A 19,489-nucleotide genomic window follows, 5' to 3' on the forward strand; every position below is an offset into this window, starting at 1 on the left:
CAATTCTTTGACGCTCAGCTTTCTTTATAGTCCAATTCTCACATCCATACATGACTACTGGAAAAACCACAGCCTTGACTTAGTCGGACCTTTGTTGGCAAAGTAATGTGCTGTCTGGGTTGGTCATAACTTTTCTTCCAAGGAGTAAGTGGCTTTTTATTTCATGCCTGCAGTCACCATCTGCAGTGATTTTGGAGCCCCCCAAAATGAAGTCTGTTACTGTTTCCACTGTTTCCACATCTATTTGCCATGAAGTGATGGGACCGGATGCCATGGTCTTAGTTTTCTGAATGTTGAGCTTGAAGCCAACTTTTTCACTCTCCTCTTTCACTTTCATCAAGAGGCTCTTTAGTTCTTCTTTGCTTTCTGCCATAAGGGTGGTGTCATCTGCATATCTGAGGTTATTGATATTTCTCCCGGCAATCTTGATTCCAGCTTGTGCTTCCTCCAGCCCAGCATTTCTCATGATGTACTCCGCATATAAGTTAAATAAGCAGGGTGACAATATACAGCCTTGACGTACTCCTTTCCCGATTTGGAACCAGTGTGTTGTTCCATGTCCAGTTCTAACTGTTGCTTCTTGTCCTGCATACACACTTCTCAGGAGGCAGGTCAGGTGGTCTGGTATTCGCATCTCTTAAATAATTTTCTACAGTTTGTTGTGATCCACACAGTTAAAGACTTTGGCATAGTCAGTAAAGCAGAAGTAGATGTTTTTCTGGAACTCTCTTGGTTTTTTGATGATCCAACGGATGTTGGCAGTTTGATCTCTGGTTCCTCTGCCTTTTCTAAAACCAGCTTGAACATCTGGAAGTTCATGGTTCATGTACTGTTAAAACCTGGCTTGGAGAATTTTGAGCATTACTTTGCTAGTGTGTGAGATGAGTGCAATTGTGAGGTAGTTTGAGCATTCTTTGGCAATTCCTTTCTTTGGGATTGGAATGAAAACTGACCTTTTCCAGTCTAGTGACCACTGCTGAGTTTTCCAAATTTGCTGGCATATTGAGTGCAGGACTTTCACAGCATCATCTTTCAGGATTTGAAATAGCTCAACTGGAATTCCATCACCTGCATTAGCTTTGTTCTTAGTGATGCTTCCTAAGGCCCACTTGACTTCGCATTCCAGGATGTCTGGCTCTAGGTGAGTGATCACACCATTGTGATTATCTGGGTTTTTTGTATAGTTCTTCTGTGTATTCTTGCCACCTCATCTTAATATCTTCTGTTAGGTCCATACCATTTCTGTCCTTTATTGAGCCCATCTTTGCGTGAATGTTCCCTTGGTATCCCTGATTTTCATGAAGAGATCTCTAGTCTTTCCCATTCTATTGTTTTCCTCTATTTCTTTGCATTGATCGCTGAGGAAGGCTTTTTTATCTCTCCTTGCTATTCTTTGAAACTCTGCATTCAAATGGGTATGTCTTTCCTTTTCTCCTTTGCCTTTCACATATCTTCTTTTCATAGCTATTTCTAAGGCCTCCTCAGACAACCATTTTGCCTTCTTGCATTTCTTTTTCCTGGGGATGGTCTTGATCCCTGCCCCCTGTACAATATCATGAACTTCCATCCATAGTTCTTCAAGCACTCTGTCAGATCTAATCCTTTGAATCTGTTCGTCACTTCTGCTGTACTAATCATAAGGGATTTGATTTGGAATGGTCTAGTGGTTTTCCCTACTTTCTTCAATTTAAGCCTGAATTTGGCAGTAAGGAGTTCATGATCTGAGCCACAGTCAGCTCCCGGTCTTGCTTTTTCTGACTGTATAAAGCTTCTCCATCTTTGGCTGCAAAGAATACAATCAATCTGATTTCGGTATTGACCATCTGGTGATGTCCATGTGTGGAGTCTTCTCTTGTGTTTGTTGGAAGAGTGTATTTGCTATGACCGTTGTGTTCTCTTAGCAAAACTCTGTTAATCTTTGCCCTGCTTCATTCTGTACTCCAAGGCCAATTTGCCTGTTACTCCAGGTATTTCTTGACTTCCTACTTTTGCATTCCAGTCACCTATAATGAAAAGGACATCTTTTTTTTGGGGTTTTAGTTCTAGAAGGTCTTATAGGTCTTCATAGAACCATTCAACCTCAGCTTCTTCAGCATTACTGGTCGGGGCATAGATTTATTAGGCTTCTTGAAGAACTGATGTTGAAGCTGAAACTCCAATACTTTGGCCACCTGATGCAAAGAGCTGACTCATTTGAAAAGACCCTGATGCTGGGAAAGATTGAGGGCAGGAGGAGAAGGGGACGACAGAGGATGAGATGGTTGGATGGCATCACTGACTGATGGACGTGAGTTTGGGTAAACTCCGGGAGTTGGTGATGGACAGGGAGGCCTGGTGTGCTGAGGTTCATGGGGTTGCAAAGAGTCGGACATGACTGAGTGACTGAACTGAACTAAAATTTTCCCACAGTTCGTGCATGCCCTTTTCATTTTTAAAAAAAATTCTTTTTTTCTTTTTGTGTTTCATCAAGCATTGTTTCTGCTGCTAATGCCTTCAGGTTCACTGTTTTTCTTCTGCAGTGTCTACTCTGCTAACTGTATTTTTCATCTTGGGCGTTGTAGTTTTCGTTTCTGAGGTTTGGTGGTAAGGCTGTTTTGGCACAGAGTCCCAGTGGCATTCTTAAAAGATTGTTTTCAAGGAAGAACTCAAATTAAGGATTCTTTGAAGAGATTTAGAACATCCAGTAGTTAGTTCTTATAGATTAAAAGCCTTTCACATGCATGAACTGGCATTATTTGTCTGTTATAATTGTGATTTTTTAACCTTAATACTGCTTCCTTTATTATTTATCATCCACTTATATTTAGTTTGATATCTAGTACTTTTGAAAATATAACTGCATTCTTTTCAGAATATCTTTATTTAGTTTAGATTCCTTTGTGTGCGTGTGTGCTGAGTTGTTTCAGTCATTTCCAACTCTTTGCGACCGCATGGACTGTACCCTGCCAGGCTCCTCTCTGCATGGGATTCTCCAGGCAAGAATACTGGAGTGGGTTGGCATGCCTTCCTCCAGGGGATCTTAGATTCCTTTACTAAATAAAATTGACAGATTATTTGGATTTTTCCTTAATTGCATTTGTAAGTGGCCAAAATATTAAGCCATACATAGCCAGGAACACCAAGGCCTTTTTTTTTTGTCTAGTCTACAAAAATGAGACTGTAAACTCCTGGGGAATGGGCAGTTATCTTTCAAATTATTTGCTGTTTTAAGGTTATCCCTTACTGAGTTTTTGTCTTGTCAAAGAAATTTGCTTCATTTATCAATTTTCTTTCTTGCAGAGAAATTGCAACTACAAAATTTTAAGAACAAAACCAAAGTAGTAATAATCAATAATGGGTGAAAAAATGTTTAAAATATCCTACTTTTTGTCTAATATTGAATAGTCATTGGAATTTGTGACATCTACTGGAGACAGTGTATGATAACTTTAAAATATTTCCTTAGGTAAAAGTGATACGAATAATCCTGGACCTGAAATTAATAAGATTCGAACACCAGAGAAAAAACCTACAGAAGCAAAGCAGGTAGGTTATTTACCTTTAGTGAATGCATTGTTCTCATGGATTTAGTTTAATTGATCATCTTAGAATCCTGGTGTTTTATAGAAAATTATCTCCCCTTTTACGTTTTGTTGTTTGATGAGGATCTAGTGGGCACATTGCACTCTCTCCCTCTGCTGTTTCTTTGCTACATTATTTTATTTTTCAGAGTACTTTCTCAAATTATGTTATTCAGTGATAGACTTAAATTTAGAGACTTCTTATGATAAAGTAGTAAGTGAAGACACAGCTATAGTTGTGTCATTCAACATTATCTCAGATTGGGAAGAGCTGTTACAGTGAAGAAGGAAGACTTCACATTCTCAAGCCCTCTCTCATCACGCCTGCTGTACCCATCCTTAACTCTTAACCCATTTGTTCATCTGCGTCTGTACTCATGAGCCAGTTAGGCAAAAATCAAATCGTTGGTTGGATTAGTGTTACTGGAGACCCATGTTTTCTGGCCTCAGGGCACCCGTGGGGCACCTGCCTGTGTTTCCTCTGTGTACCAGGCTCCCTTTGCCCGTTTACTCAGCGGCTCTTTGGATGACTGGGTACCTTCCGCCATTATTCTCATGATCAGAGGATGACCTCGCCTTAGAGATTAAACACTCAGGATTCCACCCTGCTAGCTGACAACTTTGGACTTGACACTTTTTGTCCTCAGACACCCTTACTTCTTCATCACCAGCCTCAGAGGGAGTTTCCGTGAAAACTAATCTGTCCTCTTCCAGTCCCTTCCCTTCTTGTGTTTCAGAAGGAAGACAGCATGCTGTAGCTTAAAAACCTTCAGTAGCTTACCACAGTCTTTGAGATTAAAAGGAAAATGTTTACATTCAGAATTGAATCATTCAGGGTCTTGTGTAATTGGGCTGTTGAAGTTTTATTTGATGTCAAGGAGGAGGAAATTAGCATGCAAGCCTAGTTGTAGCTCTGTGTACACAAAACTTCTCATCCCCTCGTAGCCACCGTGCTTTTCGTCTGCTCTCCTCTCTCGGTGTGTAAGCTGCTACCTTTTTCTAGTATGTCTTTCCCTCACTGCAAAACTCCAACCTCTTGTAAAGATTCAGCCCAAGTGTCATCATCTCTGTGAAGTCACCCTTGATTTTCTCAGGCTGTGGGATCTCATGTCACACCCTCTTAAAACACCTCTAATTTTACGTTTATGTGTGATGTCCTCTACTGGACTCTGAGCCAGATTTTAGAAAACTTTCTGTAAGATAGTAAATTCTCAGACTTTGTGGGCCATGTGGCTTCTGTTGCAACTGCTCACCTCTGCCATCGTTGTGAGAAAAGAGACACAGCATGTAAATGAATGAGTGTGGCTGTGTTCCAGTAAAACTTCGTGGACAAAAATATAGTGGACTGGAAATGGCCTGGGGGCCAGGCTTTGCCAGCCCTCGCTCTGCAGTCTTGATGGTACAGATGCAGTCTTATTGTGCCTTTAATCTCTCACATCAGGCACAGTGTCCTTGATACGCCCTCAATAAGTGTTTGTTGAAGGAATGATGGCAAAAATTGACAGCCAAACAGATTATTCAGAGATGATATAGTACTTATTTTTTTGTTCACTTCAGAGTTATTTAAGTTGAGACAAGTTTTTTAATGTAGATATGTTTGAGGGAAGAGATGTATAAAAGCAATAAAATCAGAAAGAAAGAACACATTTCAGTGATTTATATCAGAAGGAAATAATTGGTTATCTTTCCAAGAAGGAAATGTAAAAAAAAAAATAATAATGTTTTTAAAATGGATATGCTATTAAAATAGTAGTATCTCTCCTTATGACTCAGATTTAATATGCTGTTTTTTCTGTTTCATGTTTCCTGATTTAAAGAATATTCTTTTACTTGATTGTCAGAAAGTGATTTACTAGGCACGCAATGCTCTTGCTCCTACTGATAAGAGTGGATCATATCCTTTAGAATTGCTGAGGGGAGGAAAGGTGGGAAGCCACAGGACTTAGATCTTCTGCAGCTAAAAAATATTTCTCCTTTTTTTTTTTTTTTAGATTGATTTGGAATCAAACCCGCAGAACAGAAGTCCTGAATCACGTCCTGGCATTGTTTATCCCAATCCCAAATTTCATCGCAAAGATAATCTCACCCCAAGACACATAAACCTTCCTCTCCCTGCCCCCCATGCACAGTATGCCATCCCCGGTCGTCATTTTCATCCCCTTCCCCAGCTCCCGAGACCACCCTTCCCAATTCCGCAGCAGCACGCCTTGCTGAATCAGCAGCAGAGTAACTTGCCTGAACAGCCGAGCCCGGTGCCAACCCAGCCCAGTCAGGTGGCCCCTCAGCTGGGCCCGCCGCCGCCTCAGCTCTCCCCTGCCTACCCGGCCGGCCCCGGCAGTGCTTTTTTCAGTAACACGGTTCCCCACCGACCACAGTCCCCGCCCGCGGAGGCTGTGGTTCCCGAGCAGCAGCCTCCACCCGTGCTGCAGGAGGGCCACAGTCCCCTGCGGGCCCTCACGCAGCCCGGCCCCATCCTGCCTTCACCTCTGAACAGCTTCCCGGACGAGAGCCCCCCGGGCCTGCCGATGGGGGAGGCTTTGGGTGAGTTCTCCTGTCGCTGCAGGACGGGACAGCGTCTGGGAGTGTTTACTTGAGTGACGTGTGCTATACAGTATTCATTTGAATCAGGATTGATTCATTTCTTCACATAACGCTGGCCAAAAAAAAACTTAGTGTAATAATCAGAATCTAGTTCCAAATGCTATATAGAACTAAGCGTACAGTTGGTGTCAGGTTACGTCATGCTGTAGGTGAGGAGGAATCCCCATCATTACCGTGATTTAGTTACTGGGAAATTAGAAGTCCTGCTCTCTCCAAACTCATATGGTAGCCGTGTCTTTGTGGAGAATATCTGATTGTAAAAATTCTTGAAGACATTAACTTGAAACCCTAAACGCTGATAACTTAAACTTGCTACAAATGTGATTACAGATCGTATGCATGGGAGTGTAGCTCTGGAAACCCTGAGGCAGCAGCATGTGCGGCTACAGCAGTGGAGCGAGCACCACGCCTATCTCAGTCAGGGCAGCCTCCCGTACCCGCACCATCACCACCCTCACCCGCACCTCCAGCACCTTCCCCAGCCGCCCGTTGGATTGCATCAGCCCCCAGTGAGAGCAGACTGGAAGCTCCCCAGCAGTGCCGAAGATGAAGCAGAAACGACTGACTCACGGTCAGAAACAACTGCCTCACACTCGTTTCAGCAGACTGAACAGGGCCCCTGAGACGTGGCCTCCGTACTGTTTTCTTTCTTGAATGTTGTCCTGTTAGCCTCATACTGGAACACTGCCCCAAAGAAACTGGATGCCAGCCTTCTAGGCAACTGCTATGCAGTTCTGTCGATTGACTCTAAAATGTAGAACATCTTTTTAGAAGTAACTTGTGAAAACCTAGGTGTGGAAGGTCTGCTGTGGACCGTGCATTTATGTGGCCTCTAGCTTTGCAGTCTCTTGTGAAAGAGACATGTACCATCACTGTGGGTGTTTTTTCCGTATTCAGTCATAATGCAAAGAATGCAAAGAGAACAGAATTAAATTAGAGGTTAAAAGTTAAAAATTATGCATTTACTACCAATATATTTTTTGCACAAAATTCTACCCTCTTTTAAGTCAGATGTTTGAGTCTTCAGTGCTCATTCTAAATTTGTTTTTATGGTGTGTCATTTGACTGCAGTGAAGCATTTCCCAATCCCTTCTGAGTAAGATCCACTGTTACGGTGACCTTCTGTAACTGCCAGCTACCAAAGGCATGGAAAGACAAGGACAGTTGCTTTTAAATCCAAAAGGGGAAGAAAGAAGTCAGATACTTGGGTATAGTTAGTGTCTTCAGTTCAACATCTGTGAGCATTAATGCTTGCTTTTGAGATGAATTAATGTTAGTTCTAGTTATTATGCTTTTGTTTGTAAAAATTACACATGTAGTTGACTAAGCTCTCCTCGTATTTCATCATCCTTACATAGGTTTCAAGACTTACTCAGAGAACTGTCTAATCGTGAGCAAAGTGAAACACGGGAACTAGCTGAAATGCCACCACCTCAATCAAGACTTTTGCAGTATAGACAAATTCAGACTAGGAGCCCACCAGCAGCCTCCTCGCCCCCGTCCGGCGCAGACCACAGCACCCACTTTCCGAACTTCACTGACAGCAGCAGAGACCTTGAGGCGGCCAACAGCCCTGCGTTCCCACAGCGCCTGCCACCCCCGATGTTCAGCTCTCCTTTCTCGTTGCCGTCGGAGCACCTCACCCCTCCTCCTCTGAAGTACCTGGCCCCTGATGGAGCGTGGACTTTCGCTAACTTACAGCAGAACCACCTGATGGGGCCGGGCTTTCCCTACGGCCTACCTCCACTGCCGCACAGGCCCCCGCAGACCCCTTTTGTGCAAATGCAGAGCCACCCGCCGGCTGTCGGTCAGGAGCCGCTCCACCCGCTGTCCTCCCGGACGGTGTCGTCCTCTTCGCTCCCCAGCTTAGAAGAGGTACGTTTCTGTCTTCTCCATTTCTCCTTTCAGCCATCAGTTGATTGTGAAAAAAATCAATGTTTATTGGTTTGATAATGTTAGTGGACAGATCTTATTGAATTTAATAGTCTTAAATTCTTGCAACTGAAAAGATGATCTTAAGTAAAGACAATCTTTTCTTGCAACTTGTTTTTCAGCTTCATTTTAAAGCTCTGTTTTTTTATTGAAGCATAGCTGCTTTACAGTATTGTGTTAGTTTCAGCTGTACAGCAAAGCGGTCTAGTCATATGCATACATGCGTGTGTATCACTCTGTTCCCACGGCGGGCAAAGCGGTCTAGTCACATGCATACATGCGTGTGTATCACTCTGTCTCCCACGGCGGGCAAAGCGGTCTAGTCACATGCATACATGCGTGTGTATCACTCTGTTCCCACGGCGGGCAAAGCGGTCTAGTCATATGCATACACACATATGTATCACTCTGTCTCCCACGGCGGGCACAGCGGTCTAGTCATATGCATACACACGTATGTATCACTCTGTTTCCCACGGCGGGCTGTTGTGAGGTACTGAGCACTGTCCCCTGTGTCACACAGCAATCTGTGTTGCCCGTCTGCTTAATTCACAGCAGTTTGTGTTCGTTCATCCCGTACTCCCAGTTCACCCCCTTCCCCCACTTTTGATAGCCATAAGTTAATAGCCATGAGTTTTCTATGTCTGTGTGCCTCTTTCTGTTTTGTATATAGATTCATTTGTGTTATTTTACAGATTCTGCATATAAATGGTATCATATAATACTTTGACTTCACTTGGTGTGATAATCTCCAGGCCCATCCATGTTGCTGCAAATGGCAAAATTCATTTTTTTTGTAGCTGAGTAGTATTCTGTTTTATACACACACACACATACATACACACACACAAACATACACACACACACACATACATATAAATATATTCCACTGTGTGTGTGTGTGTGTGTGTGTGTGTGTGTTAGTTGCTCAGTCATGTCCAACACTTTATGACCCCACAGACTGTAGCCCACCAGGCGCCTCTGTCCATGGGATTTCCCAGGTAAGAGTACTGGAGTGTTTTGCCATTTCCTTCTCCAGGGGATCTTCCCAACCCAGGAATCGAACCTGGGTCTTCTGCATTGTGGGCAGATTCTTTACTATCTGCGCCATCAGGAAAGCCCATGCATATATATACACACACATTTTCTTTATCCATTCATCTGTCGATGGACACTGAGTTTGTTTTCCATGTCTTGGCTATTCTAAACAGTGCTGCTATGAACAGTGGGGCACATGTATCTTTTCAAGGTAGAATTTTTGTCTTTTCCAGATGTGTGCCCAGGAGTGAAATTGCCAAGTCGCATGGTGGCTCTGGTTTTAGCTGTTACAGAGCCTCCACGCCATTTCCCACGGCGGCGGCGGCGCCACTTGCTTCCCCCAGACAGTGCAGGAGGGTGCCCTTTTCTGCACACCCTCTTTAGCTTTCATTATTTGTAGACGTTTTAATGATAGCCAGTCTGACCAGTGTGAGGTGGTACCTTATTGTGGTTTTAATTTGTATTTCTCTAATAATTAGCGATGTTGAGCATCTTTTCATGTGCTTTTTGGCCATCTGTATGTCTTTGGAGAAATGTCTGTTAGGTCTCCTGCCCATTTTTTGATTGGGTTGTTTGCTTTCTTGACCTTGAGTTGTATGAGTTATTTGTGTACTTTGGAAATTAACCCTTTGATGGTGAGGTCATTTACAAATATTTTTTTCCATTCCTTAGGTTGTCTTTTCATTTTGTTGATGGTTTCCTTTGCTATGCAAAAGCTTTTAAGTTTGGTTAGGTCCCCTGTGTTTATTTTTGCTTCTGTTTCTTTTGCCATGAGAGACTGACGTAAGAAAATACTGCCGTGCGTTACGTCCATAAATGTTGGCTGTGTTCTCTTCTAGAAGCTTTTTGTTGTCATGTCTTATATTTAGGTCTTTAAACTATCCAGTATATTTTTTATGTGAGATGAGGGAGTGTTCTAATTTCATTGATTTACCTGCATGTTCTTGGAATTTATTTTCATTTTTCCCCTGTTACTGTGCTATTTCATATTTCAGACCTTGTAGAAGGGTCAGTGTTAAAACATGAAGCCTGTCAGAGCCTTTTATTGTAACTGTTTTAGAGCATTTAACATCTGACTGACTTGAGGAGGCTATTCACTTAAGAAGCTTTGTCCTGTCTAATCTGGGGAAATGGATTTTAGTGTCTCATCTTTTTACTTACTTTATTTTTGTTGATTACAAGTTTGTTCATTAGACTCCGTGACCAGTGCTGGCTTTCTCAGCCAGCCGTGGTTTCTCCTCTCACCCATCCCTGCTTTCTTAGCCTGGGGCAGTTAACATCTGACTCCCAGACGTCAGAATGCGCAGTGCTTAACGTAGAAATGGCAATGCTAAGCTAAGCATTTTAAGGTAAATGGAATTTTTCTTAAAATATATTGGTGTTGCCAAAGAGCATCTTTATGGACCTTCACTGATTAAAGATCATAGTAATTCTAGATTATAAAACTTCAAAAAAAAAAAAAACTTCAAAAATGATACTGTTTGGACTATAGAAATGTTGTCTAGCTATTCCTTTTAAGCTCAGCTATTAGAAATAAGAATGTGTAAAGTTTGTGTGATCATTATCAATCCCAAATGTCTTAAAACAGGGTAAACATTTAGACTTTTGGGATGTGAAAAATATTTTTTTGACTTCATTTTGGTGGTTCCTTAGTGATTTCTAAAGGCTTTAGAAATAATTCATATTTTGCAAATATTCTGCTATAGATGCTGATTAAAAAGTTAAGTTTCATAGGGACATTTCTATATATCTTATTTGTCTGTTTTGGAGGTAATTTGTTGCAATTCACTATTTTATCCATTTGAAAGTGTCCGTTTTAGAGTAAAATTTAATGGATTTTCGTATATGCACAATATCATGCAGCAACCACCACTGTCTAATGTTAGAACATTTTTGCCACCCTCAGAGAAACACCATCACCATTGAGCAGTTACTCCCCAGCCTTCCCTGCCTCTAGTCCCCAACAACTAATAATCTGTTTTCTGTCCCTGTAGAGACTTTTGGTATAAATGGAATCATTCATGTGGTCTTTCGTGTCTTCTTTCATTTAGCATCATGCTTTTGAAGCTCATCCACTTTGTAGCGTGTATCAATACCTCATAATTTTTCATGGCTGAGTGATATTCTGTTGTATGGATATACTGCCATTTGTTTATATGTTCATCATTTGATGGACATTTGGGTTGTTTCTTTTTTTTCTTTTGCTATTATGAATAATGTGTCTATGTGCATTCATGAACAAATTTTGTGTGAAAGTATATTTTCAGTTCTCTTGTACCTGAAATTCTTGGGTCATATGGTAACTGTTTTTGAGAGGCAGCCGAACCGTTTTCCACAGTGTCTTGCATCATTTATATTCTAATTTGTCCTTTTTTAAAAAAAATTATAGCCATCCTAGTGGGTGTGAAACAGTATTTCATTTTGATTTGCATTTCCCTAAACTAATGATGCTGGGCGTCTTCTAATATGTGTGTTGGCCATTCGTACATCTTCTTTGGAGAAATGTCTATGCAGATCCTTTGCTTTGAAAAACAATTGTCTTTGTGTTGTGGAGCCATAAGAGTTTTTGTGTATATCTTGGATATAGGTTCTTATCACATATAATTTGCAGTATTTTCTCCCATTTTGTGGACTGTCTTTTCACCCTCTTGAGAGTATCCTTTGATGCAGCAAAGGCTTTAATTTAGATAAGGTCCAATTCGTCTGGTTTTTCTTTGTTCATCATGCTTCTGGTGTCATGTCTAAGAAACGATTGCATAGGCCAAGGTCACAGAGAATTACATCTACCTTCCCTAGTTTTATAGTTTTAGTTCTTACGTTTAATTCTCTGATCCATTCTGAAATAATTTTTGTGCATTTTGTGAGGTAGGTGTCTTAATTCATTATTTTGCATGTGGTCGTTGAGTTTTATTTGCACCATTTGTTGGAAAGACTGTTCTTTCTCCAGTTTATGGTCTTAGCAACCTTGTCAAAAATCAATTGACCATAGACCTTTGGGTTTACATCTTGACTCTTAAGTTCTGTTCCTGGATCTGTTATGTCCTTATGCTGACCACTGGCTTGTATACTGTAGCTTTGTCCTGAGTTTCCTGTTTGGAAGTATGAGTCTTTGTACTTTGTTCTTCTGTTTCAAGATAGTTTTGGCTATTCTGGGTTCTTTGAATTACCATATGGAACTTAGGGTTAGTTTGTCAGTTTCTGCAAAAAAAAGAGTGAGCTGGGATTTTAAAAGGGATTGCTTTAAATTTGTAGATTAACTTGGGAAGTATTGACATCTTAACAATATAAAGTCTTCTGGTACCTGAACATGAGATGTCTTTGAAAATTTCTTTCAGTAGTGTTTTGTAATTTTCCAATTATTTCTTATACTTCTTTTGTTAAATTTATTCCAAGTATATTTTTTGTGCTATTGTAAATGTTTTCTTAGTTTCATTTTTTTGGTTGTTCACTACTAGTTTAGAAATACTGTTGACTGTGTGTTGGTTGTGCATCTTCAGATTTGCAGAACTCTTTGTCAGCTCTAATAGATTTTTTTGTGGATAATTTGGATTTTTTGTATAGAAGATAATGTCATCTACAAATATAATTTTGTTCTTTCTGTCTAACGTAGATTTTTTTTATTTCTTTTGCTTGCTTAATTTCCCTGGCCAGAACTTCTAGTTTAATGTCTAAGGTATATATTTGGCAAAATTAGAGAAAACAGATATTGCTGGGGTCTGTTTCCCAGATTCCCTGCTGTTATTGATTTCTTCTGATTTAATCCCGTGTGGTTGGAGAACATACTTTGTATAATTCTATTATTTAAAAAATTGTTGAGACTTGTTTGATGCGCCTGAAACACTGGTGCACTGGAGAAGAATGTGTACTTGCTCTTGTTGGATGGAGGGTTCTGTGAACTTGTTAGGTCTTTTTGGTTAAAATTGTTCACAATTTCTCTTTCCCTTGGGTCTGTTGTTCAGGTCTTATATCTATTATCGAAAGGAGAATGTTGGAGTCTCCAGCTGTTATTGTTGAATTGTCTATTTCTCCTTTTAATTCTGTCAGTTTATGCTTCATCATGTTATTTTGGAGTTCTGTCCTTAGCTTTCATATATTTACAGTTGTTGTATCATCTTGATAGGTTGGCCTTTCATCATTATATGGTGTCCTTTGTCTCTCATAACAGTTTTTGTCTCTGAGTGTGCTTTTTTCTGACATTTGTATGGCCACTCCAGCTCACTTTTGGTTATTGTTTGCATGGAATGTCTTTTTTTCATCTTTTTGTTTTTTTATTTTGTTGTCATTTGTTTGTCTAGCAACATTTCTGAACTAATTTTTTTATTTTAAATTTTGAAGTAATTTTTTAAAGCCTGTAATTGTTTTGTGTGGCCTCTTGATGTTTTCCTTCGAAGGGCTGAGTAATTGACTATAGTCATTGCCAAGAGATCTGCTTAAAGGCTCAGGACCAAAGACATTGTCCAGTTTTGCAGAGGGGTGTGTGTGTGTGTGTGCGCACACATGTGCACTTTCCTCACTGAGCCGGCAGCTCACGTGTCTGCTTTAGCTTTCACTTCCTGCCTCTCCAGGCTCTGGCTCAGCCGGAGGGGAGGACTCTTCAGGCCTGTCCTAGCGCGGGCACAGCGTGTTTGTGGTCTTCTGCATTCCCAGGAAGGAATAGGTCAGAGCTTGTCAAGGTCTTTCTTCCCGGAAGTATCTTACACCTCGGCCTTTCCTCTCAAGCTTTCTGGCTTTGGAGCCCAGCTTTCAGTCCAGCCGCAGCCCGTTGCTTCAGGCAGCAGCAGCTAAAGCATTTGCCTTGTCAGTATTTTCAATACGGCCCCTTCGGCACTGGCTGGGTTCCAGGGGAGATAAGATAAAGCAAGTGTTGTTTTGTACCAGAAAGGCCGAAATAAATAATTACAGCTCTGTGACAGTGAGGCCCTTCTGCTCTGATACTGGTGCTGGAAAACGGAGGGTCTTATTTTTAAGGCTACCAGGAGAATGGGACTAGGGTAAGTTAAAGTGCCACAAATCTTGCTGTTCTTACTAAGTTTTCCTGGTTTTTCTTGAGTAAGTGCTCCCCTGGTTGCTTCAAGCTTTAATTTTCTGAATTCCAAGAAAGTTGATTGTGACAGGTTTTGTCAGTTTTTTTCATTGCTTTTATGGTGTTCCTTATTCCACCATTTTTACTGATAACACTTGTGATACTTTAACTAATCAAATGAATTCATAATGTGTGGGGGAAGTAACATGCCAAAGTTTTTATAAGGTTTTATGAAGTGTCATACTTTGGTAAATAATGCTGAATACTGAATAGTGTACTTATAATCATTGATCTATTTAAATGTTTCTCAGTTTTGGAATTAAAGCTCTTCACACCTTCAAGCCCCTGACGCTTGTTCTCACTGTCCAGCTGTGAGGGTGTGAATAAGCGCTTTCAGTTGTCATCGGGTTCTCAGAGTGAAATTACTTTTGCAAAAACATTTGGTCATCTGTATTTTGATGCATGAGATTCACGAATGATGACTAACTTGCAACACTGAAGAAAATACCTTGACAAAGAAAAATATTATTTTTACCACATTTGCAGGTTTCGATGTTTTCAGTACACTAGGATAACTTGTGTGCGTTGTGTTGTAAAGGTGATTTTGCATGAATCATCTCACAGAATGAATGGTTTGTGTGTTTGTTGTTTATTTCTAACCTTTTAAAATAATTTATTTAACATTAACAACAGAAAAACATTTTACTTCCTTACCCACTGTGAATCCCTTTACTGCTAGAAGCCTTGAGAGATTAAACTTAAACAGGATGAAAATATCTAGATGTGAACAGTTAACTTGAGCAGATGGTTTTTCATACTGTGTTTCATTTGTTTTTTCTTTTTGATAATAATTTTGATTTTGTTTTGACAAAAGATGCACCTATTCAGCATGGAAAGTGTGGAAGCTAGAGCAATTATTCCTAATTTTGTCATACCAAGATAGCTACTGTAATGCCAGGAAGGAGGAAATTTCCTCTGCCCTTCTAGGTTCTTCCGGCTGGCCTAAGAATTAAATTGACATGATGAAACAGATGAATAGGAGAAACATCAAACCAGGTTTAATTACTGTCTATACATGGGTGAGATCCAAGAAAACTGAGTAACTCACCAAAATGGTTGAAGCCCTTGCCTTAAGTACCGTCTTCAACTGAAGACTAAAGGATGTGGGGTAGTGGCTGGGTGTTCAGAATGGAGGGAGGCAACTGACATGGAGAAGGAAAAAGCACAGGTGTGGTGTGGTGTTTGCCCACAGGGCCGAGGCAGGGGAACTAGGGAGGAATCTTAACAGACAGGCTTTGCTGGCTTCTTCCCTGGCTGGACCCCTAGTTTGCACTGTATTTGTCTCAGGTCCTCTAGCTGCATTCTCTTAGACGGTTAAGGGGGAGGGAGGTTCTTCCTGAGTCTTTCAGGCCTTACAGACAATCAGCCTAAATGAATCCTCAGGCCAGAGAGACGGTTTTGGGGCGGCCAGTTTTGTTCCCCTGCAGTGACAGGTGGTATTCCTAGCGCTCACAGGTGAGAGCGCACCGCTGATGAGTGGAGGGGGATTGCTTGTTGGAGACAAGCTTTTCCCCTGGCTACTCTGCTCAGTTACGTCACCCCGTCAGACCTTTCTCCCCACCAGGTCAAGATCCCTAAAGGCGACCTTTATCCTGTTCTGTGACACTCTTTGCAACTTAAAAAAACTGATAGAACATTTAGTATTTCTAGGTGCTTAAAGCTTTACTCCATGGGCTTCCCTTACCTGCTTTACCGGGTCCTCAGCTGCCTGGATGAGGCTGGGGCCCTGGGTCTGGCAGAGGTGTGTGCACCCTCTCCCACGTCTAATTCTTTGCCACTGTGATGGAGTGAGGAGAACAAAGGGCAACAGGTCTTCCTTACCTGGCCCAGGTTACAGACCATTCTTGATTGGCTCCAGTTTGATTTCAAATTTCAGTGCAAGCTTGAGGTTATGATTCCGTTTTCTCCAAATATTTAGCCAGTTGTTTTCATGTTCTTTATTAAATTATTGCTTTTCACTGAATAGAATAGTAGCTTTCTTGTCAAATACTAAATTCTTTATAACAGTACTGAAATGCAAAGAGAAACAATAGAAGTTAACTCTGACTTCTAAGCTTCCAAGGATTCAGTTTCTGGTATTTTGGTGTGACTCAGGATTTTTTCAGGGGTGATTTTGATCCGAGTGAGGTTTTCACTTTGCATGATAACTTTAGAGGCTAATCTCTGAGATGTAATTCTTCAGTATATACCGCAGTGTTTCTGGACTTTAGCTTTTTGCCTTATCTGTCTATGTGTTTCTGTACCAGAATTACACTGTTTTAATTTTTGAGGCTTTCTGGTCTTCTGATTGGATGGTGTGAAGTGTCTCCCTTATTACTTCTTTTTTTTCTTTCAGTCACTATTCAAGGGTGCGGGACAGAGGAGGTTATTCTCTGGTTTTTGTACTAGAAACTTAGAATACCTGTATGAACGCCTCCCCCTGAGACAGAAACAAAAACCTTTCTGAGGTTTTAATTTTAGTTACATTGAGTTGGGTAGCTTACATTGGAGGAAATTTTGTCTTTAAAAATATTTTAAACCTCTGATTTAGGAACTGGTACAGTCTTCAATATTTTAATTCTTTTTTCCTTCTTCCTTCCCTCCTTCCTTTTTTCTTTGTTTTCTGAGTGTTCCTCTGTAAAATTCTGTAATATTTTCATTTCTGGTTGAATTTATCCTTAGATTGGTTTTTTCTTGCTGTTTGTTATGAATAGGACCTTTTTCCCCCGTTATACTTTCTAGTCATTTTATCTTGAGAGACAAACCCTCACTCTCCTTAAGTGGAGACAGTTCTGTCAGGTGAGGACTCCTGTCTGACACAGAGCCCCACTGCAGACGCTGGTGCAGGGCCACGGTCTCGTCATTTAAGGTGTGCTTTACCGTGAGACAGTTTGATTAAAAGTGCTCAATTAGTAATAAGTGGAAAATTCTTTTTAAAATGTCATTATAGAAGTCTCCAAATGTTTATGCAGCTGCACATGTTCACGCTGCAGTGGTGGTATTGTAGTGGCCTGCTAAAGAAAACAGAATTCTTGTAAGTCGCCAATTTTGATCAGCTTCCTATAAATCAACATTTACTTACACCATCTTAGAGATGACGTGTAAGTCTGTATGACGTTATTTGCTTTGAAATAATTCTGTCCTATATGTAGGCTTTTGAACAAAGACACTTTTTGACCTATCTGTTTATTTTCATTTTTTCTTTGAATCAGCTCTAGTGTTGAGCTTAGTTGGCAGTACTGTTTTCAGGAAGTACTTGTCCTTCAGTACTCGATTTCAGTACTGGTGTCTGCTCACCCTCCCATCCCCCTACCCCAGCTGTCCAGCCAGGTCTCCTTCTGTGGAACATGGTGTTACTGTACAGACGGAGCTGGAAGGTTGTATTCTTGGCTGATTGACGTATTCTGCCTGTCCTGACTTCAAAGGTGGATGACGAGAGCGCGTGACTGATGTTGCGTAACCAGGTGGTGCTGTCTTCTCAGAGAGACCGTCACTGCATGGTCTCTCAAACATCTGATGTGTATAACAGAGACAGTGATGGACAAATTAATAAATTAGACCTCTATTCATACTTAAATTATCAAAGCTAATCATTTAAATGAGATGTTCTATTTTAATTAAGGTTTCTGGCACCATAGTTAATGAGACTTGGAATTTCCACCAGAGCATTTAGCTCTTCCTTAATGATCAGCTTTGACAGTATAATTGTAAGTAGAGCCCTGATTCATTAAGTTGCTAACCTCTCCCCCAGTTTTTATTTATGCATATATATGTGAAATGGCCTGCTAACCTGGTATGTTAGAGATGGACCTTTTAAGACAGTGGTAAGCAGACTATGAATTTTTACTTAAACTGACAGCAGTCTTTAAAAATAGAAACTCATACATGAAGTTAGTCATTCAGCTTTTTCTTCTTAAACAGCTTTTGGAACTTTAGCATTATACTTTGATTTTTAGAAGGAAATATTAGCAGTAGACTTAGAAAATAATGATCATATGTTTAGCAACATAACGAATCACAGTTTAAACACGAAAAATGTTTGTAAACACACAATATGTGTGAAGCTGATACTGAACCCAGGTGTAAGGATCTCTGACAGGAAAATAAGACTTTAAGGAGTAACAGTGAAATTATTTCAGACCTGAAGACTCTAAAGTTAAATCTGCATGCCAGTCATTGGTAGAGTTGCCATCTATAAGTAACCGAATTTTCAGATTGGCAGGAGATGTACGTAGAAAGAGGAGTCTCTTTGGGGAAAAAATGAGAGCTGGGCAAAAACAACAGGAAGCAAAAAATGGTCAGGAAATAAAAGAAGAAATGAAATAAACAATGGAAAGTAGAGCTTATATATATATATATTTAAACAACCTAAGGGTCCTAAGTGTAGGTGGAAATAAAAGAACATTCTCTGTCAAAAATACATAAATTTTTTATAGGTAAGGGATCTTTTTCTCAAATTTTTGTTAGTGGGCCCTCCTTTTTCAATGTACTTCATAGGAATTTCTCTCTGGGGGGAAAACATCTGAAATTTTGAACTCATTGCACGTAATGGATTTCCTTGTGTTGGGAGAGTGTAATTTCCTCAGTTCTGTCTTGCAACGGGGGACCAGGGGACCAGTGCGGTTCTACCTCAGAGTTCTATTTGGCAAGCAAAGGATGGTGCACCCTTGAGGCGTGAGGGCCAGCAACCCCAAAGGAGAGGTTGGCTTGCTTTCTCTTTTTATAGGTTTTGTCTCTTCCCCAGAGCCTGCCCTGTGCAAATTAGGGCTAGCCTGGAAGGGGGCATGTTTGTTTCACTTGAGGTTCTCATTCAGGTCCGTATATTTTTCCTTTGTTCCCTTCTCGCGGACTTTTCCCTTTGTCTTTTAGCCACTGCCTTTTGGACTCCTTGTTCCTATTCTAACTGCCCAACAATTGTAATCAATTAGCATGCTCTCAATAGTTTGTTTGTTTTTTTTTTCAAATTTAAGTAACTTAAATAGGCTTTTGATGGCATAACACTTTATTTTAGCAGATACATCAAATTGTTGATGATTGTTAAAGTTGATGGATTATGTTTGGATATTTTAATAATAAAAAGTTTAAATATATTGTCATTGATTAGGACTTTGATTTATTGAAGACTTTAAAGTAAAACTAGAACACTGGAATTAGCCGAGGCCTTGAAGATCATTTATTCTACCTCTTTCTTCTAAGTACAAAACTAACAGACATTAGTTTTGTACTTGAGTAGAACAGCCACCACCGTTCACACATAAAGCCTTTAGAATGTGATCCCCTACAGTTTTTGATTGTG

At 40.5% G+C, this 19,489-nt stretch overlaps 1 protein-coding gene across 7 annotated transcripts in view; it reads left to right on the plus strand.

Annotated features, from left to right (window-relative positions):
- The window catches only part of HELZ (helicase with zinc finger), a 143,446-nt gene that overhangs the window by 115,342 nt on the left and 8,615 nt on the right, over window positions 1-19,489 (plus strand). For all 7 annotated transcript variants that reach the window (XM_043442183.1, XM_043442063.1, XM_043441878.1 and 4 more), the window contains 4 exons: window positions 3,446-3,525; window positions 5,552-6,101; window positions 6,492-6,732; window positions 7,520-8,036. In XM_043442183.1, coding sequence (XP_043298118.1) covers window positions 3,446-3,525; window positions 5,552-6,101; window positions 6,492-6,732; window positions 7,520-8,036 — 1,388 coding nt within the window. The remainder of the gene's footprint in view (window positions 1-3,445; window positions 3,526-5,551; window positions 6,102-6,491; window positions 6,733-7,519; window positions 8,037-19,489) is intronic.

The sequence above is a fragment of the Cervus canadensis genome, chromosome 1 (assembly GCF_019320065.1).
Source record: "Cervus canadensis isolate Bull #8, Minnesota chromosome 1, ASM1932006v1, whole genome shotgun sequence".
Taxonomy (NCBI): Eukaryota; Metazoa; Chordata; class Mammalia; order Artiodactyla; family Cervidae; genus Cervus; species Cervus canadensis.